This window comes from Ruditapes philippinarum, unplaced genomic scaffold (genome assembly GCF_026571515.1).
Source record: "Ruditapes philippinarum isolate M1 unplaced genomic scaffold, ASM2657151v2 ctg1253_1_1_1_1, whole genome shotgun sequence".
In the NCBI taxonomy this organism is placed as follows: Eukaryota; Metazoa; Mollusca; class Bivalvia; order Venerida; family Veneridae; genus Ruditapes; species Ruditapes philippinarum.
The window spans coordinates 18780-45898 of NW_026858769.1; the positions used below are offsets into that span (position 1 = coordinate 18780).

At 33.3% G+C, this 27119-nt stretch overlaps 2 protein-coding genes across 2 annotated transcripts; one reads left to right on the forward strand and one right to left on the reverse strand.

The window, feature by feature from the left end:
* Positions 1–3538: 3538 nt before the first annotated feature.
* Positions 3539–5547, reverse strand: LOC132754236 (enhancer of split mdelta protein-like). The gene is made up of 3 exons (XM_060744854.1): positions 5383–5547; positions 4724–4816; positions 3539–4208 (listed from the first exon to the last, which is right to left on the reverse strand). The coding sequence occupies exons 1-3, from the start codon at positions 5431–5433 to the stop codon at positions 3588–3590; spliced, it is 765 nt and encodes a 254-aa protein (XP_060600837.1). The 5' UTR covers positions 5434–5547; the 3' UTR covers positions 3539–3587.
* A 4352-nt stretch (positions 5548–9899) lies between these two features.
* Positions 9900–12563, forward strand: LOC132754238 (enhancer of split mdelta protein-like). Its single transcript, XM_060744855.1, has 3 exons — positions 9900–10067; positions 10783–10875; positions 11742–12563. Exons 1-3 carry the CDS (start codon positions 10017–10019, stop codon positions 12387–12389), a joined length of 792 nt encoding a protein of 263 aa, XP_060600838.1. The 5' UTR covers positions 9900–10016; the 3' UTR covers positions 12390–12563.
* Positions 12564–27119: the final 14556 nt, after the last annotated feature.

Consider the following 27119-nt stretch of genomic DNA (forward strand, 5'->3'; position numbering starts at 1 on the left):
GTCAACCTTTTACAAACTGCAAAATATCTGGAATAACTATAAAATACATGCTAGACACATCGTCTGATATTATTTTTAAACCAATCAAGTTTGATCAAAATCTGCAATAAAGTTTCGTCTGTTCATATATTGATTTATTTCTTATTCATTTAGAATGTTTTCGTTCGGGGAAACGGACAAAAGCCCTCCCGGACAAAAGCCCTTCCGGCAAAAAATGACAAGGCGGACAAAAGCCCTCCCGTAAAATGACAGGGCGGACAAAAGCCCTCCCGAGAAAGTAACAGGGCGGACAAAAGCCCTCCCATGAAAATGACTGGGCGGACAAAAGCCCTCCCGTGAAATTAACAAGGCGGACAAAAGCCCTCCCGTGAAATTAACAAGGCGGACAAAAGCCCTCCCGTAACAAAAATAAATATGTATGTTGATTACAGTCCTGTGTTTTTTCAATACACTCAACATATTCAAATTGTTACATATATTTTTTGTTGTTTTCATTTGGCCTTAGTATGTGTATGAGCTAGAACCACCTTTTATTCTAAATATACCTTCCTGAAATGTTCAACGAGGTAACTTTTTACACGAATGTCGTTAAAAAACAAAGTCACTTTAAAAAGTAATTGACTCATTACAAGGCACATTATAAATGTCTTTAGCTTTAATTTTAACTTCTTTTCATCATTTATTTGAGATAGAAACAAGTTCAGTGGCCCCAGTGATAATTCTACAAGCTTCAAGCTGTATTTTCTCAATTTCATATTCCTGGTGTATTGTTATGTTGTCCCATACGACATCTGAGTATTCAAGAAGTGGTCTTATAAACGTAATATATATGATTTCTAGAGATTTTCTATCAAGAATAAATTTTAATTTTCTCATGATGTTGATTCGTTGCCATGCTTTTACTTTGATAGTGTCAATATGATGATTCCAAGTGCCGTCATTTGAAAAAGTAACACCAAGATGTTTGTGAGTTATGACTTCCGATATTTGAGTACCATTCATTTCTAGTGGGGGGTGGATAGGCTTAGTAACTTTTCGAGAAATTAATAATGATTCAGTTTTATTTGGGTTGAATGTAACTAGCCATTTATTTGCCCAATTAGTGACTTTATCCAGATCATTGTTCAAAATATTCGCAGCTGTTATCGGATTTTCAACAATTATATACAAGCTTGTATCATCAGCAAATAGTCTAATAGTGGAATTTATATCACAAACAATATCATTGATATAGACAAGAAAAAGAAGAGGACCAAGGATGGAACCTTGTGGATGCCAGAAAAAATATTGATAATATCTGACATGGCTCCAAGAAGTACGACTCTCTGTTTCCTCTCTGACAAATAATCACAGAACCAATCAAGTAATTGATCTGCTACACCAGTCAACTTTAGTTTATACAATAGACCTCGATGCCATACACGATCAAACGCCTTAGAAATATCACAGAAGACGGCACGAACTTCTTTACCAACATCAAGAGCTTGACAGAATGTGTTATAAATAGATACGAGCTGGTTTGAAGTAGAATCATTAGGTACAAAACCAGATTGTAAAGAGGTTATAGAGTTGTTTGAAACAAAGAAATTAAAGACATGTTTGTGTATAATTTTTTCTAAGACCTTGCTGATAGTGCTAAGAAGAGATATTGGCCTATAGTTTGATACATCTTGAGGGTCATTCTTTTTAAATACTGCACAAACATGTGCTAACTTCCACTGAGAAGGTATTTTTCCAATAGATAAGGAACGATTAAAAAGATTACAAAGAGGATTTGCTAATTCTTCAGCAAGTCCTTTTAGTATTTTGTTGTTGACGGTATCTGGCTTCTATTTCTTTTCATACTAGTAAGCCAATTTTTGTTTGTTTTACACATGGCAATTTTTGTCTGTTTCTGTACATATATTTATTTTAATCTATTTCTTTTAATATTTTTATGTTCGCTATTTCATTACATGTAAATTTCCGTCGATTTCTTCCCCTATTCATTTACATATGTTATATATTTATATAAGTTTGTTTTCGTATTTTTTTTACATATGTCAGTTTTCTTCTGTTTGCTTACAAATGTTAATTTTAGTGTGTGTTTCTGCTCATGTTTTTATTTGCTCTTCACATTATCATATTTGTCTAATTAATTTATATGATTATTAATATAATTTTATATCTTTTTTTTTTTCAAAAAAAATATTTAAATGTATATTTTCATGTTTCTTTCCTTATACAAAACATAGACATTTTTAAGTGCATGTATACTGATCAAAAATTGCTCTTATATTACGTATCATAATGTTAACGTTGTGTTTATGAACTATTATTTGTGTTTGTGACCTATTATTTGTGTTTGTGACCTATTATTTGTGTTATGAACTATTTTTTGCGTTTGCTAACTTTTATTTGTGTACATAGTGACGTTATTGATAAAAATGAATGTAGAAAAATGGCCATTTCTGGTGCGCCCTGCAAAACAACAGAATTGTCAACCTTTGACAAACTGCAAAATATCTGGAATAACTATAAAATACATGCTAGACACATCGTCTGATATTATTTTGAAACCAATCAAGTTTGATCAAAATCTGCAATAAATTCGACGCAATAAGTAACCGATCCAGTTCCCTACAATTAATTTGCATTTCAAAACATGATAATGTTTACATTACTTAAAAAAGTGTGATTGTAAATAATCTACACCCGAAATGACAGTTTAGTTTTTGTTTTTATGCTATAGATAAAGTGACAATGGAGAAGGAAATACGTTGCATTTCCAGGAGGGAATTTACATTGAAAGTCAGTTATTTAGTTTATGTTCATGTTCTTTATAATTGACTTGGACTCAATTGAACATGTTTATTCTTAGTCTACCAAAATTTAAACAATGTTCATAGCCAAATACAATTTACCAATGTAGAAAAGTATTTGTTGTACGGGAGTTATTGTCCTTTTTCAGTGATATTAACCTGCATGATAATTCAATTTCTTTAAAAGCGAATTCATCAAATTCAAGTAATTTTATTCAGTTTTCACCCGATGATTATTACATATAAATTACGGTTTTTAGCAAGTAAATCCTCGCGAAATGGACATCAGGGGAGATAAGTAACCACAGTTTGAAACTAAATATACTGTATTAGCTTTCCTTAAATAAGCTAGTAGACCTATTGCCAAACGGCTCGTTCTTTATTTCCTTTTGTATGAGTTTTATCTAGACAAAATCAATCAGTCTTAGATAAGATGTATAATACTGTATATATTAAAAAGCAAAATTGGCCGATTTCTTGCGAGTTATTGATAGATTAGGATTTCTTACAAAATATATTACAGAGTTCCTTTGATTGAATCAAGGCTCTCTACAGAGTTCGGGGAAGGAAAACCGTCTAAGTTCATCAAAGATAAACAAATTCAAGTAATAACGATACGAATTCATCATTTATATACATTTATTAACAATTAGATTGTAGCACATAATGTAATATCCTTTATAAAAAACAAACAAAAAGACAAAAATAACACATAGCAAAACGTAAACACCAAATCTCTTCTGCGGAATAATTTGTTAGAAGTCATCACTACACGTGGTTACACACTTACCAAGGTCTCCATGGTGCCTCAAGTATAATGTCACTTTTACATTGTTGGGATTGCGCATGCGCGATTCCTTCAAGGTCAGATGATGAATCTACAACGTTATCAGAAAATCCTGAAGTACTAGAATCAGAGGCTATGGAAGTGCACGTGGATAAAGTGGGACTCGGCATACTAAACGAAGAACTGACTCTGCCAAAATATAAACTATCCATGGGCGAATGCACTCGATGACCTCGGATCTCAGCAGAAGCAATAGGAGAAAACATACTGTCCGGACAAAATGTTGGTGCTGGTGGCAGGTCTAATGCTGGCGAACTTGTACATCTGCGTTCGGGAACAAATCGAGTATTTCTGGTAGCAGACGACATGATGACATCATCTTGGCCGGAAGTATCACAGACGTTTTGTAGATAGTTGTCAAGTTCTAGGAGAACGGGATTTGGCATCCTAGCAGCTGAGCTAAGGAACCGGCCAGTCACTTTCCTACATTCCCGGAAGCCCGCACGGTAAGATGTAACGTGGTCAGTGTGTGTAGTTCTGGGTCGTTGGTGTAGCTGGGAAATGTGAGACACAGCCAACTCTAGAATCTCCGCCTTGTCCATCTTGGCTACAGAAGCAGGCTGAAATGAAGAAACATATTTCGTTAATCACTATATAGAGATATTTCAAATTTTCCAAGAATGTTGTCTGTACGTAGGTAAGGTAATTGTTATCAAATTTAAGCGTGGGATTAACATTTTATATTTGAAACTAAATAAAAACAGTTTAATATTTTTATATATGAAAGGAGACCCATTGTGATTTTGAAATTCTATCACAAATATGACAGAGGTAAAAGTTCGTCTTTGGACGAATACATAGTTTCTTAATTAATGAGTGGAACTTATACAATAAATCATTTACAAAGTGTTGTTGTTGATGGTGATGATGATATTGTTGTTGTTGTTGTTGTTGTTGTTGTTGTTGTTGTTTGATGTTATTGCTGCTGCTGCTGCTGCTGCTCCTGCTGCTGCTGCTGCTGTTATTGATGATGATGATGATGATTAATTCATGATGATGATGTTTTGTTGTTGTTGTTGTTATTGTCGATATTATTGAAAAGTAAAGTACAAACAAATTCAGAAGAATAACTTACGTTGTTAGAAGATTTTGCCAACAAGGCTTTCAGGCTATCTATACTGACATTCATACGATCTCGTCGTTTCTTCTCTATCAGAGGTTTACGTAACTGAAAATTAGAGAATATACAAAAATTAGATAGTATTAACAAAAAGGAGAGAACACAAAAAAATTAGATAACATAAAATTAGATATATGTACACATGTTCTAGAATCAGGGGAAATGAGTGTAATCGTTTTGTTCGTTATCGTCTCATGGAATAAATCCGTTAGTTATGTTCTAATAAACTTCAGTATATTCAATTCTAGGATATTTCTTAAAGTATTCTCTTTCTGTATACATGGAACAGTTAAAGTGCATTAAAACACAAATTAGAGAAAATGATTTTCAGAATCGAAATTAACATCACGAAATTCACGTGATCACCTCGTAGAACACATTTGGTAGTAATGTTCTTGTTCTAATGGTCTTTTTTTTTCAGCAAAAAAAGAATTATGTTCTTTTTTTTTTTCATTGTGACGTTGAGCTGGGACCAGTATATTTTTGGTCCCAGCGTTAAGGTATATAAGTAATCACTGAAGCTGTAAAGTCCTTCGTAACATAAAAAATGCGTTTTCAAATTTGGTGAATAAAGACAAGTATTCAGGATGACATATTTTGTTAAAGGCACATACCTTCCTAAGGAAAGAAGAATCCGACGAATCACGTGTACTAGATCCAACCATCTTTAAATGTATGTATTTTTGTTTGATAACTCGGAATTTAACAATTTGATTTTTATTTCTAGAGAGTTAGTTGGTCTTGTCAAGCTCAAAGATTATATTGTAAGTATGAAAATATTTGTTAAGTGTACACTTTTATTTCATTTTTCCCCGCAGGAAGTTTTTACTCAGTTAAAAGCACGTGTTGTTTCTGATTGGTTAATATTTTACGCGGGTAAAGTAGTTAACCAATCAGCAAGTAGGGGAATGAAAGTCAATAATTAACACGTGTCATTATGCTTTGAGTGAATTCAACCGCTAAAAAAGTGTGAGAGTGTACAGTCTGGCGCCAAATTGTTGGCGCACGGCTTTTGTTTGGCAATTAGCAATCATTTTGAATTAATTGGTGACACAATTGTTTTCAATTAATAATAATGACCTAGAATTGTGTCTGTAATTAATTTGAATAAAAAATTAATTAAGGAAAACTCCCAGGATGTTAATTCATTAAAAATTTGATATTCATATTTGAGTGTAATAGTTCTCTGTTCTGTCCTGTACTAATAGGATGCAAAAAAGGAAAGAAAGCAAAATAATTACAAACAACGTATTACTTGTCAGCTATAGAAGAATTAATTTTCATTTTGAAACTTTTCATAGGACAACTGTTTCAGATTTCAAAGTCATTTGAATAAATAATTTTTATACCTGTTAAAATACTGCCAAGAAATTTTGGGGATCAAATGTTGGGCTAAGATGAAAATGAGCAAAGTTTACAGTTCAAGTTCAAAAAAAAAAAAAAAAGATTTTGTATTCGTTCTGTGTTTTAAGGTCAAACATTTATTGTAATAATAACTTTTAATAAATAGAAATATTGACAGTTTTTAGGCTTCATGGTCCTTTAAGATTGTATCTTCAACTGTATCGTCAATAGAAGATTATATTAGATCTTTTATTATTTCTTTAAAAAAAAGTCTACAAACATAACAAGTGAAAATATCTATACACACGGACAAGTTTCCAAAGTTCCATTACTAAATTCACGGCTTTAATTTACAAATATTATATTACAAATATCAAAGCCGTGCTAAATCACTTTTCTCTAAATTGTAAAAATGTTTTCTTTCTTTTAACAGTAGAATTCTTACGAAAAAGTGTTTCATAATCTGAAAAACATGCATTTTTCTGCTTCATCAATATTTATTGAACTGAAGAAATAACAATAAAAATAATTATATATAATAATGTTGTTGTTGTAGTTGTTGTTGTTGAAGAAGAAGGGGGAAAAGTCATGAAACAATAAACATTTCGTTTTTCTTTCTTTCTTTATGCTTGACTTTGTCAATTTAGTTCTATAATGCATGATACAGTTTTCTCAAGTTTTGATAACAACAGGGTCAGAATGGTCTGGAAACACGCTATGTAAACCCTTCTCTCTACAATTAAACATGTCTCGGTATAAATCGCTATAATTTGCTAAAAGCAAATTATGTAAGTGTTCAAGAAAAGGGCGAATATTAAATACAAGAGCAAAAATGAAAATTTTAACGACATGATGTTATTTAAAAATCTTTAAGCTTTTGAAAAAAGGATAAATATTTCAAGAAATGATGTTTTTTAAAGCCATCTTTGTTAAAAAACTTAGATAATAGGCGCCATTTTGAAAATGCACCAAATTAAACATCAAATATTTGCAAATAACATCGTGAAATATTATAATATTTTTACATGATACGATTAAATAACATCTTTTCTCTGTAAAATCAATTTCTATTTTGTCATTTAACAATGCATGAATGTTAAAAAAGCTCATGAAACTCGGACCTATTTTCAAATATGAGCAGTAGATTTTTACCTTGACACCGGGAACGAAAAATTTCTTATTTCATTGCAAATCTATAAAATTGTTACTTTTAAAGTAAAAACTGATAATATAATGTAATCAGAGTTAGTTTTTTGTAATTTTTTGATTGATTTAACAAAACATTTTCTTAAAATTTGATTTTTTAATGCCATATCACGGTCGGTAGATAACCCAATCACGTGACTCAACCGAGACAACATCAACAAAAATATTTCGAGAAGTATAAATTTCAAAAACTGTATTTTTTTATGAACAGAACAGAGCGTAGGCTTTATTCATTTTAGAAATGAGCCAACATGACCCTGTTCTATATAATCATGTATGATAATAATCAAATGTATGTTTCAGAAAAATGAACAATAATATCGTCTGCAGGCATTATCTTGTTAATTCTCGGTGCCGTTGAATTTTCGCACGCCATGTTTTGTAACAGTTTCTGCATTAAGGGAGTCATTCTTTAATTCTGTCACCTTAGATTGTTATCCCGGATTGACAAGACAGGCAATAATGAATTAGAAATACTGTGAAAGATTAATGAAATAAACGTGTTACAAAAGTTTGTCTTTTGTTATCAGAAAGGTGATTTGTTTCGCGAAAAGGTACTAGACATTTAGACTAGATATTGCCGGGAAAAATTTGGTGTTTATCCAATGGTCCAGCCACAGTTTTTATAATGTCAATCTTTTTGTTTGACAGATTTTCGCATTTTCCAATCGCATGTTAATTGAATTGACAAAAAGTTTCGATTAATTCACTTACATTAAGGCAATGTTTGAATAAGCTAAGCAAATATTTAAATTGTTTGACTTTCTAGGTAGCAGACGCCTAAATGTTCGATGTGTTTTCGGATGCTGATTGGCCTTTTACTTCTTTTTATTTTAAATAATAAAGAATTAAGATTGTTGCAAAGTTTTGCTTCATGTTATCAGTAAGCTGATTTGTGTAGACACTTTGTCTAAATGTTTGTGTCAATAAAATTGGGTGTTTAACTTGTTTTACTTTGGCAGATTAATACGGTGGCATAGAGGGGACATTAGAAATATATCATCTATCTCGTGCGCGCGCTATAGCTACTACGTGCGCACGCGAGAGGTAAAATATTTCTGATGCAACAATAGATTAATGCTTTGTTTTTTTTTTCGATTATTTGTTGATTGCATGTAAATATTGAGTTATCTATATCGTTGGACGTACATATCAGACAATTGAATTGTTGAGTCTTTAAAGGAACTCCACTAAGGTCTAAAAACCTAAAAGCATAAAATTTGAAATTCTTATTTATATCAGATTTAACTTTTTAAAGAAAAAGATATGCATAAGATAGCCAAGAAATATACTCGGAAATAAATTTAAAATCATATATTCATGCTACTATTATTCCAATTTTAGTGTAAGGCGTTGCAACGCTTTTAAATCAATGGACATTTTTTAACAATGAGAATAATGTTCCTGGGAAAACAGGGTGAATTTTTCACACAAGTCATTGGTCCAGTCTTACATCAACGGAAACATTAATTCTGGAAAAATATTTCCTGCCATGTTAAGTTAGAAAACCTCAGTGAAGTCCCTTTAAAGTAGCCAACATCTAAATATGTTGGACTTTTATTAGTTGTTGATGAACTCGTTTCTTCTTTCTTGCAGCAACTTGTTTCAGATTCTTTTAAAGAGTTTCTTCCCTTTAAAACAGAAAGGATATCCTTATCAGATGCTGTTGCTGCTACTACTGTTTTTGCTGCTGCTGCTGAATAATGCAAGTGGTGATGATGATGATGATGATGATGATGATGATGATGATGATGATGATGATGATGAAAACTTTAATTTTCTTTGAAACATTTTGAGATATAAAATAGTTAGACTGCCCTGATCAGTTTTGCATCTGGCTATCAAGATGAATATTTGTCTTTATAAGTTTAGGCAAAATACTTTCTATTCGTTAAAATACCATTGGAAATTCTACATGTTATTTTTTAAATGTTAATTGCAACTGATTTGCGTAAAACTAGGATTATAGACTGGATCGGACACTTGCCTGACAAAGTATAATGGTGGAACTGTAGGGATGTCTTTAGACCGAAAAATTTTTTACTACAATTTGCTTTTGTTTTTTTTATACTTATTTTACACCACAATCTATTTATTTTTTGAGAGACACGTACTTTTTCAAGTACTTTACATTTTCAATTCTTTCTTCTAAGACATTTTACTTTCAATTCAATATTTCAGACAAATGTCTGTATATTTAATTTGTACTGAATTCAATTTCAATTTCACATCCTGATGAAATTTCCTAAACTTTGCAATTTTCATTTATGTTAATAACTGGCACAATTCTAGGTCATTATTACCAATTGAAAACAATTGTGTCACCAATTTATTATGTCGATTGATAATTGCCAACTAAGCCGTGCGCCACCAATAAGGCGCTAATCCATGCAATTTCCCACTTTTTCGGGGTTGAGTTCGCTCAAAGCGTAATGACACGTGCCAATTATCGACTTTCCATTATCCGGTCGCTGATTGGATAACCACGTTACCCGCGTATAATATCAACCAATCAGAAACGGCACGTGCTTTTTCATGAGTAAAACTTCCTACAAGAAAAACGAAATAATAGTGGACGCATGAACAAATATCTGCATACTTATCATATAAACTTTGAACTTGACAAGTCCAACTCATTCTCATAAAAGAATTTCTGAAAATATTACATTTTATTACATACAACGTAAAACATTTTAAGATGGTGGGATCTTGTACGCGAGACTCAATGGATTCTTCTTTCCTTAGGAAGGTATGTGACTTTAAAACAAACTTTTACATCCTTAATATGTGTCTTTAATATTTATCTGACCCTTGAATGTACAAATCGTTATTGATTTCTTGTACAAAAATCTAAATGAAGGAATACCAGCCTTAGAGTCAACTCTTATCTGATTTGTCATTATTTTGTGTTTAAAATTGTATGCTGTGTCTGTTGAATGCTTAGTTCTGAAAAAAAACGTTGATCGGTTTATTCATCCTCGGTAATTCACTTACATAGCTATTAGTATGTGCATTTGCATATTATGGCTGTCACTTAAGCGGTTCCATGTTTTACGAATAAACTTAATGTGATCGCAATAAATGATACAAAGTGAACCAAATAAGCCTTCATTAAACCATAAGGTGATTGGAAGTAACAAGTGCTCGTGTTCGCAATAAACCATACACGTTGAATTATAGATATTCGTAATAAATGATACAATGATTGCGTTGTCTCACTGAGAAGCTGTGTACTTGTATTATATATAAGTCACATTTAAGATAAATACTTTTACTTTTAACAAAAACTTTGTTGATGATAATTGAAATACAACTAGCAAAAATGTTTGCACGTATTATTCGTGATGCGATACTGAGTACACTTTCCTAAAAAAAAAATCTGTATTTTTTAATCTGTGTATTCTCTAAGTTGTGTATTCTCTAATTTGTATACTCTCTGATTTTGTGTATTCTTTAATTTTCAGTTGCGTAAACCGCTGATAGAGAAGAAACGACGAGATCGTATGAATGTCAGTATAGATAGCCTGAAAGCCTTGTTGGCAAAATCTTCTAACAACGTAAGTTATATATGACGATTTCTTTAAGTGTTGCCTCTGTTTTAATTAACCATACTTTAATTAAATTTTTGATTTTATGTTTAATTTTCCATTTTTAGTTAAATAGATAAATTGTTTTATCGTAGTTTATACTTTAAACTTTATTAACTCGATGTTTTGTACACATATACAAAATGTTCAATAAAGACTAGATTTGGAAACAAGTAAAAAATATTTACAATATAAATCAATTTCCCTCCAAAGAAGAACAAAATTTGCAAAATTGAGATTATTAACAAGAATATTGCAGTTGATATAAAATGATAAATTAAAGAGTTGTTTTTAATGTTATCGAAATGTAATAGTACAGTCAAACCAGTGAACAAAAGACACCCAAAGGAGAAACTAAACATGGTCTTTTCAGACAAGTGGTCTTTATTTGGAAGTAACCCTGTTGTATTCAGTCCATGAAATATTGTCGAAAAGTGACCTTTATTTTCAGTAGGGTCTTTATTTGCAGGTGGTCTTTAACATAGGTTTGGCTGTACTGATTTACACAAATAAATGTTGTATGAATAGCATTACCTCAGCAGATGTTCTATTATTTAAGACAATGTATAAATACTGTAACCCAAATTCGAACCCCGACTCTACTTGGAATGGAGTGTAAAAATGGAGTGTTAAAAAATTAAAACTATACTTCGCATAAGTTAATAATACTCATATTTTTCCTAAAATTTTTCGTTTGTTTACTGTTTACTTCGACTGTAGACATTCCTGTTTCGTATAACTGACACATACGCGCGTAGATTTTATGATTCTTTCATAATAATTATAAACGAATTGTATTGTTTAATCTAATTTTTGTGTGTTCTTGTTTATTTTAGCCTGCCTCTGTAGTAAAGATGGACAAGGCGGAGATTCTAGAGTTGGCCGTGACTCACCTATCCCAGCTACACCAACGAACCAAGACCAAATCTACTGATCGCATGACAGCTTACCGCGCGGGCTTCCGGGAATGCCGGGAAGAGACTGTCCGTTACCTTAGCTCAGCTGCCATGATGCCAAATCCTCTTCTTCTAGATCTTGATAACCATCTACATAACGCCTGTGATACTTCCGGCCAAGATGACGTCATCATGTCGTCTGCTGCAAGAAAGACCAGTTTTATTTCTGATCGTAGATGCGCTATTTCACCAACTTTGAATTTACCACCAGCACCAGCGTTTAGTCCTTTTTGTAGAAGCAACATGTTTTCTCCTATTGCTTCTGCTGAGATCCGAGGTCATCGAGTGCATTCACCCATGGATAGTTTATATTTTGGTCGAGCTGGTTCCCCGTTCAGTATGCCGAGTCCAGCTCTATCGACGTGCAGTTCCATAGCCTCGGATTCTAGTACTTCCGGATTTTCTGATAACGTTGTTGATTCAACATCAGACCTTGAAGGAATCGCGCATGCGCAATCACTACAAACAAAAAGTGACCTAGTTCTTGATAATGTGATTAAACAAGAGGCACCATGGAGACCTTGGTAAGACAATATCACGTGCAGTGCATGACTTTAAGTAAGTCATTCTAAACCAATGGTTTTGACTAGAAACTTCTGACATTTTTTTTTTGGTGTTTATGTTTTGCTATGTGTTACTTTTGTCTGTTTGTTTGTGTTTTTTATGAAGGATGTTACATTATGTGCTATGTTCTAATTGTTAATAAATGTGTATAAAAGATGAAAAGATGAATTCATATCGTTATTACTTGAATTTGTATATCTTGGAGAAATTGAAAAGGTCACCAATCCCCCACTCTGTAGAGTAAAAATAACTAGAGCCTTCATTCCATCGAAGGAATTCTATGATACCGGTATATTTCGACATTCTTTTCTATCTTAGTATCTTAGTCTTAAAACTTCGGACAAAGGATAATTTTTTCTGGATGAAATTGTGTGCCTCTCCTATATTTTGATAGACTGGTACCAAGCGCACTTCTAAAAGGAAAATAAAGTTTCCTTTTAAAAGAAAAGGCTTGCACAGTTGTGCCTTCATCCCAACATATTTATTTGTTTTTATTTTTGTAAAAACGGATATTTTTGTCAAAACGATTTGAAATCTACAGTATTCTCTATTGTATAAAACTAATAAAGAAAATAATCAATCGTAAAAATACTAACGCGAAGATCTATCATACTGAAAGGAAACAAGTGTGCACATTTCATTTAATTAATAAGCATGTTCCCAGATACGATGCGCTATCTATAAATCATCACGTGGTAAGGTTAATGATATGCATGGGCTATTTTTAGATTACCTCACCAAGTTCAGTAGATCTAAATATAACTCGATCATGCACTGTGTGATTTGGACCACCCTTTGAAGACGGAATACTACTACAGTCAACATCCTCTATTGTGTAAAACTAATACAGATAAAGTTTCCTTTTAAAAGGAAAGGCTTGCACAGTTGTGCCTTCATCCCAACCCTTTAAAATTGTTTTTTTTTTTATTTTGGTTTCAATTTATTATCACATTTTTTTTTTTGAATTACGGTATTTGTATATCATAAAGGGTTTATTTAGTTGTTGTTTTTTTTTTGGAAAACCGAATATTTTTTGTCAATCTATTCTCTATTGTATAAAACTAATAACAAGGAACATCGCAATGCGATGCAACCAGGTTTTCAGCAAAATATTTCACAGAAGCTTTGTCATGAAGGGGCATTTGTTTTTAATTGAACTTTTAGGAGGAATTATGGCTTTTTTAATATTCCTCAAACAAAAATGATTGAGAAATTTTATGTTGTCTATTCGCCTTTTTTCCCCAAATATTTTAGAAAGGTAAACAGTACTTTATTTTTGCTTAATTTTTGCATTTTTGCATCTCTTGTCATTTTCTTTTGTCAACAATATTGGCGTGTGGTGTTTTGTGCGATATCAAGAAAAGTAGGTTCACAATTTTAGAAAAATACTTGAATGATGTCTTGGAAGAAACATGGGAATTTAGTGAGCGCCAGGGCACTTGATGACAAAGCTTCTGTGAAAGTTTGGTCAAAATCCATTGAGAAATGTAGGAGAAGTTGCGCACTGTAGAAATTGTTCACTATATATTCTGTATAAGGAAAAAATATACAAAGGGCAAAAATTCGGTCAAATATTATCCAATCACAAAACCCCGACAATATGTGCCAGGCACTTCATAACAAAGCTTCTAAGAAAGTTTGGTCAAAATCCGTTGAGAAATGTAGGAGTTGAGCACAGAAGAAATTGTTCTCTATATATTCTGTATAAGGAAAAAATATACAAAGGGCCATAATTCGGTCAAATATTATCCAATCACAAAACCCCGACAATATGTGCCAGGCACTTGATAACAAAGCTTCTAAGAAAGTTTGGTCAAAATCCGTTGAGAAATGTAGGAGGAGTTGCGCACAGAAGAAATTGTTCACTATATATTCTATATAAGGAAAAAAAACAAAGGGCCATAATTAGGTCAAATATATACCAATTGCAAAACCCTGGCAATATGTGACAGGGCACTTGATGACAAAGCTTCTGAGAAAGTTTGGTCAAAATCCGTTGAGAAATGTAGGAGGAGTTGCGCACAGAAGAAATTGTTCACTATATATTTTATATAAGGAAAAAAAACAAAGGGCCATAATTAGGTCAAATATTATCTAATCGCAAAACCCCGACAATATGCGCCAGGGCACTTGATGACAAAGCTTCTGTGAAAGTTTGGTCAAAATCCGTTGAGAAATGTAGGAGGAGTTGCGCACAGAAGAAATTGTTTACGCCCGCCCGTCCGCCCATCCGCCCGCCCGCCGCCCGCCGACATACCTCAATCTAATAACCAGTTTTTCCTTCGGAAAACCTGGTTAAATCAAAGTGCTGCAGCACTGAATGCGACGGACATGCAACTGGGGAGACATTTTGGGTTTTTTTAGAAAAAAAATAAAACACAAAATATATAACAGAGAAAATTTGTTCCATACAAGGAGCAATATATTTTGTGTCCCAATCTGATATAATCCAGATTTTCTACTTTCAAGCAGAATGAAATATATGCCTAAAACCCTGGTCAAACTTGTAAATCAGTGTCATTATCGATTTATTCCAAGAAATGATATGTAAATGGAAAAAAAACTTTCAACGACATATTTCTAAAATAAAACCATGCAAATAGACTTCAAGCATAATACATTATACCACGGATAAATCCGTGATTATACATGTGAGAATGTTATTTAGAATTGTTTCGTGTTTTAACATAGTGGGCATATAGACAATAAAATATAAGTCATTTGTATTTTTATTTCTTTTGGATATGTACGTCTCATTAAAAATATTTTTGGTTAAAATCATCAGCAATTAATAGTCACCGTATTTTTTAGATTTTTTTTATTTGCAAGGGCCAGAGCACATCGTTTTTATTTTAATCTAAATGTCACAATTTTTTTTAAAAGCACTATAGTGTTTAGTTGTCCTTTTCATTTTCACATTAAATTACATTTTCAACTTGTTTGCTTCTTACAATTGTATAGAATATCTAAAAGTATTGCATGTGAACAAAGTAAGTATCCGCTGGTTTATAACATGTATAATGTGTACTCCCTACTGTCCGAAAATCAGCACAGGTAAAGCAGAATCTATTTTTAGAATAGCGAAGGTTAACTCATATCGTGACCTAGAAAATGTATCTAATTTATTAATAACTGCTGAATATTCAGCTAAACCCGCGGTATGAGTCACGAAAATAGTTCTTCTTTTATTAATGCGCGAGTTATTCTAGAGTCCAAAAAACTTTTGATTTGTTAATAATAATGTTTTGTATAATGTAGAAATATTTATTTCCTACTAATAATTTCTTGGAACTCAGAGCTTACACCTTTATTATAGTATAATTTGCTGTCCTACTTTTTCGACAGCGGTAAATCGTTTCGGCAGTAATTTGCATAATTGCGCAATAATACTACGGGACTACAACGTTTTTTATCAATCATATACGTCCATATTTTTAACCTGGATAACTTAATTTGAAATTGAAAAGGCTAATTATGGAAGATTTTAAGATATCCCGACATAGTATGGGAGTTTTAAAGGATCAAATTCATGTACTTTTTCTTGGGCTGTTAATCGGTTGAGGACACTTTGCGCGAGTGTAGCAGACGAAATCCCATGTAGATGACTTAGCTCTGAACGCGCCTGAGGGCGCGTCCGTCGCAAAAATGATCAAATGATCAATCGTAAAAATACTAACGTGATACTGAAGGAAAACAAGTGTGCACATTTCATTTCCCCTTTTTCACAGCGAAATCATACCTTTGCTTTATAGACAAGTAAATGCACTAAAATACTTTTACTTTTACGTGGTACCAATTAATGAGCATGTATCAACTATGTTACACGATCACAAATAGACGATTCAGCACGTGGCAAGGTTAATGATATGCATGGGCTATTTTTAGATTACCTGACCAAGAAGTTGAATTGCGTTCAGTAGATCTAAATATAACTCGGTCATGCGTGATTTGGTAAGCAGGACCACCCTTTGAACTACAGTCACCATTCTCTATTGTATAAAACTAATACAGACAAAAAACAATTATAAAAGAAACAAACTTTTGCGTCTTGAAAAACAATTGAAACGGAACAATTTTAACGGTTTTAACCGATAAATCAAGTAAAAATAGAAATCCTATTTATATAAACAATCTAGCTGGGATTACCGAAGTAACTAAAATAGCTTAGATTTCCGTAATATTACTTCGTCTGATTCCGCAGTATGACGGAATCGCCCGAATTGTCACGATTGCAATCGGAACTACATCGGCTATTATCATTAATCCGAAGACTGACGGAAAAGGCCGAAAAGTTGCTATTGGCACGATTGCAGCTGGTTTCCCGTTCAATCATGCACCAACAGATGTAAGCAGGAAACCACCTAACCGGAACAAGTTTTCCATATGAAATGGCTTGCAGCCGTGGCTGCAAGCCAACAAAAAACAATTATAAAAGAAACTAACTTTTGCGTCTTGAAAAAGAATTGAAACAGAACAATTTCGTTTTTAATTTATTACGGTTTAAATCAATAAATCAAGTAAAAATACGAATCCTATTTATATAAGCAAACTGGGATTACCGAAGTAACTAAAATAGCTTAGATTTCCGTAATATTACTTCGTCTGATTCCGCAGTATGACGGAATCGCCCGAATTGTCACGATTGCAATCGGAAGTACATCGGCTATTATCATTAATCCGAAGAGTGACGGAAAAGGCCGAAAAGTTGCGATTGGCACGATTTCAGCTGGTTTCCCGTTCAATCATGCACTTATAAATGTAAGCAGAAAACCACCTAACCGGAACAGGTTTTCCAAATGAAATGGCTTGCAGCCGTGGCTGCAAGCCAAAAAGAATATGGCCAGCCATCTTGGATGGGAACCATAATAGGACAAGGAACCAGATTAATATTTTGAAGGTCTCATACCCCAAAATGATCAGAGTTTGTAACATCAACCATTTCTTTAAGAGAACAAGTGGGACTTTTGCCTTGTCCCTCTCGTCGGCGTTAAGGTCCATTTTCTCTCAGAAACAAAGTCATTCACTTTAAACATAATAGTATCATCTTATCATTTTCGGAAATCAACATCGGTTTTTCAAAATTTTCAGTTTTATTTGCCATATAACATGATTATATAGACAATATATTCCTATACAGAAAATGATAATCAAAGGATAATTTGAATTCGGGAAATGAATATATGACAGTAAATGAATTCATTTGCTCGGAATGAAACAAATCTTTGTTGACATTGACAAGAAGCCTTTACAAATAAAGTAACATTTCAGTATCATGCGGACATTTCAACTTCATGTCCAAGGCCCATCACTCTAAGCATAAATTTTGACATAAATATTTCCCTTAAAACTTAGAAAATTCTTTGACAAAATTTTCAAAACAACTGAAGGTATCCACTTGAAAGTTAATGAAAGTCTTCGGGATCATAATTGTAGATAAGTATCCAAGGCCAGTAGCTTTTTTATGGATTTTGACTGAAATATAGGCTTTTTGAAAGTTTCGGTCAGGAAACAAGTATATATTTAAACACTTTGAATAAGTCGATGTTATGGCCCTTGAAATCGGTCAAGAAGCAAGTAAATTACAGTCAATAGGTCGGTGTTATGACCCTTGAATTGGTCGAGAAACAAGATACATTCAATAAACCATAAAACAATTGTTACGACTCTCTTTTACAAAACAAATAGATTGTAAATCATTTATCCCATCTACCAATGCCCCCTTGAAGCAATGCTCTACACCACCCGTCACCGCTGTGTGTTCGAATCCCGGAGGAAGATTTTGCATTATTTTATTGGATAAAGTTATCCAAGAAACTTCCGTTGTGTCGGTGACACAACACTTTTTTCTTTCTAAAATTAAGCACAGAGGGACCTCTGTTCTCTTTTATTCGTGGAAAGCCACCATTAATTGTCTATATGACTTAAATAGACTCCACTGAGGTATTTTGACATGATGGGACTGTAATGTTTTATTCAAGAATTTTATACCATCTGATGTATGTCTGGACAAGTTACTTGTGTGTATAATTTAAGATCATTTGCTTATTCATCACTTTTTCAAAATATCAACTTTATTGTACAAAATGATATGTGATATGAGAAAACTTTCCACTTAAAGTCCCTCTGTACAGAATGAGCTCTAATTGGACTTACAATCGCACTAAAAATCAATTTACTTTTTATTTCTGGGAAAATGAATGTATTTCCTTACTCTTACTATCGTCTGCATATTATCCCAGTTGATCTATGCAAGAATCTAATATATTTAAGGCTTTGAACCATGGTAGAGATTCTTTAACGAAAGATGACTTGTGCATTATGACAACACGTTTCATGGATACGTATACAGAAGTAAATTTGAAATCGTGAATTCGAAATCGTGAATTAGTAAAGTTGAAATCGTGAATTCGTGAAACTGAAATCGTGAAGTTCAGAACGTGAATTCGCGAAGTTGAATTCGTGAAGTTGAAATCGTTAATTCACGAAGTTGAAATAGTTAATTCGTAAAGTTGAAATCGTGAATAAGGCATATATGTTGAAAAAGTGTATTCACGAAGTCAAAATTGTGAATTCACGAAGATGAAATCGGGAATTCATGATGTTGAAAATGTCCCCACCAATCGTTCTTATTATCTATATCAATGGAATTTTCGCACGCCATGTATTATAACAGTTATTGAGTTTTCAAAATCCTCCTGTTAAAGGTGTCTCTTTCTATCATCTTCAATGATTGACATTGATTTCTGAAAAGAGTATAACTGATAAAGCATTAATGTTGTCGAAAAGTTTTGCTCCATGTTTTCCGAAAGTTGATTTGTTTCGCGGAAAGGTACTAGACGTTAGGTCTTAATCTTGTCGACAGTTTGGATCGATGTCAATCCTTTATTTCAGACTAACGTGTAATAGTTATTCAATGCCAATTGTTTTCTTTTACCGATATTTGCATTTTGTTGATTGAAATTTGAAAGTGTTGATCTGATGCAGCAGATATCTGATGAACCTATCTGGCGATAATAAAGGCAACAGACGACTAAATATTTCGCTTAAATATTCTTCTTCTATCAGTTCTTTACTAGAAAATGTCCACAAACGCGAGAAACTTGGTATATTAAAAAAGGAAAAACATGTATTGATAAATGGTATTGGTTTATAAATATTTTATCAAAGAAAAAGAAAATGGTATTGCATGCATAAAGATAGCACAATGTAAACAAAGTAGTATTTTGACTTCCATACAAAATATTATATTTAATTGTACTCATTGTTAAAACGCAAAAAGAAGTGAAATATGTTTCAACTGTATGTCTTATGAGTAACTTTGGAAACTCTAACAGGACAAAAAAAACTGGAAAAAACACTTATGAAAAATAAAAATGATTGCATTTCTGAGGCTTAATGGGCCTTTCCTGAACATTCAGAAGTCTAAACCATACGACATTCGCACGCCATGTATTGTAACAGTTATTTTACTTTTAAAGTGTCCCTTTATTTCATCTTCAATGATGGACATTGATTTCTGAAAAGAGCATAACTGATAAATATACAAAATTGCGCGAGATTAAAGCATTAAAGTAGTCGATAAGTTTTGCTAAATGTTTTCCGAAAGGTGATTTGTTCCGCGGAAAGGTACTAGACATTAAGCCACAATGTTGTCGTCAGTTTGGTTCGGTGTTTATCCTTTATTTCAGACCAACGTGTAATAGTTTATCCAGTGCCAATTGTTTTCTTTCACACATTATTGCATTTGTTGCTGGATTAATGCAGCAGATTTCTGATAAACCTATCAGACATTTGATGGGTTATATAATAAAGGCAACAGACATCTAAATACTTTAAGTAAATGCACAAGAATTTTCTTTATTTTAATTTCTCAATTCATTTTCAGTTTAGTGTTACTTATTTGCCTTTTTTTCCGTTGCTCATGTACACTGCCCTTGATTAAAGCATTGTAAGGCCACATGTGTCACAAATCACATTCGTCACAATTGTGAAGAATGAGATCACATTCGTCACAAATTTTGTGATGCATGTGATCCAATGTTTTAGACAATCACATTCGTCACGAGTTTAAAATCACAAATGTCACAAATTTGAGATAAATATTGTTTTCTTCAATGCTTTTCACTGAGTCACAAACGTCACAAATTTTTAGGACTGAAATCAATTATTGGAACTAAAACTACAGACATTTTTATCCCCTCCCCCGCTGATGAAATCGGGAGTGATGGGACTGTTTTAGCGTGTTCGTCCGCCTGTCAGTCCAGATTTAGTTTCCGCACTATCCGGCCATTGATTAGTTATTATACACTGTATATGGAATCATTTCGTTTCCACGCTATTTTTCAGCAACTTCTGGATGGATATCGATGCTGCAACTTTGTAGGAACCTTCATTCACAAACCAGTTGCACATATAACCAGCATATCTCCATTTCTTTTTAAAAACAGACTTATTGCCCCTTGTTGTTGTTGTTATTTATAAAACACTGTATATAGAACTATTGCTTTTCTGCGCTCTAGGAATTTCAACGAAATTTAGTTTAATATAAAGAGGAGATGCGCATCTCGAAAAATCTCGACGGGACACTAAAGGATTTGGTCCGACTTGAGGGTACGGTCGCTTATATGGGCTTTCCGGCGGCGACTTTAGATAAACACATAAACAAACAAACAAGATGTGCATATCATCATCATCATCATCATCATCATCAGTATTTCCCGTTTGGCCGTTTAATACAGAGTTATGATCCATAATTTATTATCATTTATTGTTCATAGAAAAGCATTAATTCAACCCTATTCTTCAACAAATCTGCTGAATAATTTAAACAAAACTATGTGGGTACATCTAATACCAAGCGGAGATGTGTATATTGACGGCACTTACCCGAAGTTAAGACCCCTGGTTGCTTAATATTCAGTCAGATAACTTAAGTATTTCATGTCTTCAAATGTTAAATATATCTAATTTTAATTGTGTGGGAACCTTCAATACAAAAAGGGCATGTGCATTATCGCCGTGACCTTGAGTGATATGGGCCCTGATAATTTATGCTTTAACCGACTATTTCCCCGGAGTCTTTATTCGAAATGTATCCTGCAATTGTTTAATTTTCAATCAGTATATGATGCTGTCGGCGGTAAACATTAATTCAGCGAATTTGCTTGCAAGATATTTGAATGACCTCGTGTAATTATAGCTTCGCAAGACCAATCATATTCTACAAGAAATGTTAAGTTTTCTTTAAGTTTATTTATTCAACTTCCTTCATGATTCTCATTTAACCCTTTCCTTTATAGATATTACTGGTAAAATAACTATATGAACCGCGCCATATTGAACCCTAGATGAGCCGTCAGTACTAAAGAACTCTGATATAATATAGGAATAACGCATGTTTCTTTTTTCGTGTTAAAATATCTGTAGAAACCCAAGGGATTAGTTGGTACCCGACCCAACGTATCCCGAGGGTTTCAGCAGTTGTTATGACACGGAACAATCATTCGTTAACGCTATTCTAGCATAAAGCATGCATAAATCTAACACAATCCATACACAATCAAGCAACATCACTGATTTTCCTCGGATTGCACGGGAACGTCAGCGTTGTATGTGACCGTGACGTCATTTCCGTTTTAGTTAAGCAGCGTCCGGGCCACAATGTATTGACGCTGTGCCACGGAAAACGTATATCAAAAAGGTGTTTTAACAGCGCATGAGCGCTAGAATCTCCTTGTTAAAAGACCTTTTTGGTCCTGTTAAAACACCCCGAAATCATGGTTATAACGGCAGTTTTATGCTAGAATATAAAGTAATGAATAACAACATGGATTCCAAGAAGACTAAAAGCAAACTCACATTGCACAATACTAGCCGCAATTATAATACTGCTAATAAAGTTCACGAATTTTCATTGGTTTAGAGGCGGGATATATTTATAGGTTATTACAGAGGTCTGATGTGCCTTTATTCGATTTTGGCCCACTAAAAGAGCCCGAGGGCTAATACCGATCTTGTAGACCCATATCGCATTAAGGCACACCAGACCTGTTCTATAACCTTTTTATTGCATGTGCTCATTTATGTTTTGGTTTTCATTATAGAATTAAAAAAATCGTTTGAAAACATTGTTCAGCGACAATGTATAATTTATTTTAAAAAGCGAGGGACTTTTGACGTCGTCTAATGACGTTGACGTCATTTCCTCACAAACATTTGTTTTTAATATATTTTGGCGTTATTTAACTGTTTGGAGATTGTTTTTCAAGTGTTTCTTCAATTTTGCTTTTTTATCAAGATATATTTCAGTTAAACGTATTTTTTCTTATAAAATTGTCAATCTTTCCGCGTTTTTTTAGCAACCCGAAGTGGGAAATCGATATCGGCCCAACCGGAAGTCGGACCGATATCGATATTTGGCGCATCACGTCACCTGACCACAGTCATATTACATGGACAAAACTCATATACGTTTAAATTCACATTTTTTTTCTATTTATAGTGTTTGCCGTTGCGTATTTATAGGTTATTACACAGGTCTAGTGTGTCTGAATGCAATATTGGCCAAGAAGAGGTATTGGCCCGAGGGCTTTAGCGGTCTCGTAGGCCAATATAGAGGATATTACATGAGTGTCTTTTCATATTGAATTTATTAAACGAGTTGGATAAAATAATAAATTGCGAGGCTCTGCCGAGCATTTTATTATTTTATTCATATCACAGGTTAAATTTTGGAGCCGATAAACCGAAAAATTGTTGTTATTTTGCCTTATAAACGCGGTAAAATCAAGCGACGTCCGCTAACGTTAAATGACGTCGACGTCAAAACGATATTATACTAGTTTATTGCATTTGTTACTATAAATAGTAACAAAAATGCTAAGGAAGTGTGCTGATATTGCCCAAAGAGTGCCGATATAAGCATGCATTGAGCAAGTGTGCCAGATATCGGCACACTTGCTAGTGTGCCAAAAATCCATATCATGACGTCACGTCCGGTTGACGTAAACAAGTTTTGACGTTGGAGCGCTCAAGATATAACTTATAGTTAACTTATCAGCATAACACGCAACAGGATAGATAAAGATTAAATTTCTGCACATTTTTATATGATTTTATAGAAATTTAATGAGCAGATATTTAAAATACAAATGTTTGTGGCGAACGGAAAATGTGAAGAAAATAGACACGATTTGTTAGAAAACAGTATGGAGATAAAACATTAAACTTTGTTTAGAAGAATAACATAATTGAGTGTCTACATATGCAATATATAGCGATCACAATATAAAGTATCTTTTCATTATTTTGTAGTTGATGTGCGTATGCGCTTGTAAAACCGGGACACGAAGAACTGAATTAAAAAACAACAAAGAAACGTAAAATCGAATACGTAGAAGCGAAAAAAAAACCGAATATACGACAGCTTAAAGGCTAAAACACGACACATTTTATCTGCCGCATTGTTGCATTTATTCTATCGTGTGTTCGTTTCTTCGCTGCAAAGATTAGAAAAAACGAAAATGCGAAGATAAGACAAACTGTGATTTTGTCGTGCCTTCGTCTTTTCCTGATCTGCCTGGCAAGGACAACGAAACATCAAAGATACGACAGATTTAGGGCGGAAACACGGCACATTTTATCTCTGTATTGTCGCATTTATTCTGACGTATTTCATTTCTTCGCTGCAAGAAATAGAAAAAAAAGAAGCGAAGATACGACAAACTGTGGATTTGTCGTGTCTTCGGTTTTTCGTTTTTTTCTAATCTTCGCGGCGAAGAAACGAAACAAAAAAGACACGGCGTAAATCAGCAACAAAGTGTTTTATTGAAACCGTGTGGACATATAACACAATTCGTAATGTTTGATTATGCGTCCTTTTCAATATTTTGAATTGCTACACGATAATATTACATTACATTACAACTTACATGCTATCCTACTTGATATGTTTAATAACGTTCTGTACTATACAGTCGCGCAACAACATTCTGTATTACACAACACTTTTCAGCATTTAACTACAAAATAATTATTTATCACGTTTGAAGTCGCGGGAGTGGAATAAAGCCATTACATATTTTCCATATTACACTAGTGTAATATCGTTTTGACGTGCTCTTCATGTATACTGAAGGAAATAAAATATCTATCTACGTTAGCGGACGTTGCTTAATTTTACCGCGCTTATAAGGGAAAATAACGACAAGTTTTCGCTTTTTCGGCGGCAAAAGTTTACCTGTGATAAAAAGAATATTACATTCGTGTCTTTTAACATTGAATTTATTAAACTCGTTGAATAAAATAATAAAATGCTCGGCAGAGCCTCGCAATTTATTATTTTATCAAACTCGTTTAATAAATTCAATATGAAAAGACACTCATGTAATATCCTATATTTATTTGATGCTAACTAATGAAATACTGTTCTATCAATGAAATATATTCATATTATATCAGTCACAGTGTGGTGATATAGATTTGGGTGATATAAGCCACGCCCACTCTGCGTACGTATTTATAAGTCTGGATTCCCTAAACATGCATTAAAAATAACTGTTTAATTTCATTCTAAATGACATATTTCTCGATTCAAATGTCCGTAATTTTGTAAGATTGTTGACAATGAGACCGCAAAAAGAAATATAAATAAATAAGGATTATTTTGCTTGCAGCGTTAACGTTTGCCGTCATATTGTTTACGCGCGCGTAGTCTCCGCGCTTCAGTAGTAAACGGTCTAAAAGCACTTTTCAAAAGGCACATAAAATAAAAAGAAAATGTGTTTGCTTTTCGTGAATATGAACTATATCTCACATCGAAGTGAGAAAATGTTCATATTTTCACTCGCGCTACGCGCTCGTGATACATATTTCATTTTTTTTCTCACTTCTCAGTGAAATATATTTCATATTCACTCAAAACAAACAAATATCCTCTATAAAATTCACTAAACACCGTCGTTTGAAACTATCTAATCATAAAAGGCGAAAAAAGCTAAGACGCGTCGAAACTATAAAGCGGCCCCGCCACAAAGACACGATCTGTTTAAACGAATTAACTATATTATTATTACTAGTGGAATAGATATGGAAAGTTCCATAGAGCGTCTGCAAGCAATTGGCACAGACTTGCAAAATCGTCTCAGGAAAGAAGGTTCCTAGATGTCAAAATGTCATACTCTTTAATTGAACCAAGATTCCTGAAAGTCTGCGGAAGTCAAAAGTCTGTCAGACCAAAAAAGGTTCATTGATGTCAAAAGGTCCTAATCTCTAATTAGATATCCTGAAAGTCAACGGGGGTCTCAGCTACTTCCCAAACAATCATATATGGTCTCATTGGTGTAAATATGGTCATAATTTGTACTGAAACTAAGATTAAGTCTGTGAGATTCCTTTAGACTGTCGCTGTATGGTGGGAAGAAATTTGAGGGTTCACAGAGGTAAAAGAGCACTTCCAGTTGAAGTCTGATACTATGCCGTGCATTGTCACCAAAATTTTTTGAAGGTTTCGAGAACGTAAGACGACTTGATAGCAATACCATTACGACAATGCGACAGTTCTATGAAGACAATACAATGCCGACGATACGATATTGCAACAAGTTAGTACGATGGCGATAATGCAATGGTGGTGAAAAGATATTGGTATCGTGATGTCGACATCACAATATCGATTTATTGCATTGTCGCCCTTGTACTATCGCACTGATATAACCACGATTGTCCTTATGATATTCCGTGTATCACATATTGAAAAATAAACTTGTGACATTTGTGATTCGCCTGTTTAAAAATTCTCAATTTTGCTTGTGACGTTTGTGATTGGCATTTTTACCCGATTTTGGTCAATCACATTCGTCACAAAAGTCATTTGTGACGAATGTGATCACATTCGTCACAAATTCATAAAAACTTGTGACGAATGTGATTTGTGACACATGTGGCCTAACAAAGCATTGTCTAGACGATCTTATACTGATAAATGCCCTTTCTTAAGAAGAAGTAATTGATTCATTGGTGAGGCATAATATGCCATTCTGCTTGTATTAAAATGAACGATGAAATTAATAATTATTTTGGACAGCCATACTAAATTTTGGGGCGAAAAAAAAATATACCTCAAAATAACAATGATCGTCTCTACTTATGAGAATTTATTTATTATTAAAAGCAGATGCTAACTCCAATATAAAGAACCGAGGACAAAATTGGGCTTTTTAGTTCCAAAGGTATCTATCCGAACTTAGATTTCTGTATGTTTGGCAAGTGATATTCCCTTTTATATTATCAAATAAAGAATCTCTATTATTTGTATTGTGAAACTTAGACTTTCGCATCATTATGATATCTCATATTTTCTTATATTAAACTTAGGTTTTGACATTCCTTATGATATTATACCAAAAATTACGTTTCGGGGGAACAATTTCATCACTTCAAAGAATAGATTTTTTTTTGCTCGCACTCTTTTTTGGATTTCATAGGCTATAAAACATTAGTAACATGTAATATGCTGAATAAATGATCGTATTAATGTTTTATTTTTCTCTTTTTTTACCCGCTTAAACCGCAGCAGACGAAAGTCTGATCACCCAATCTCTAATGAACTAACATCCTGACAAGTTTCAGAAAACTTTTCTATATAAATTAATTACAGACACAATTCTAGGTCTTTATTACCAATTGAAAATAATT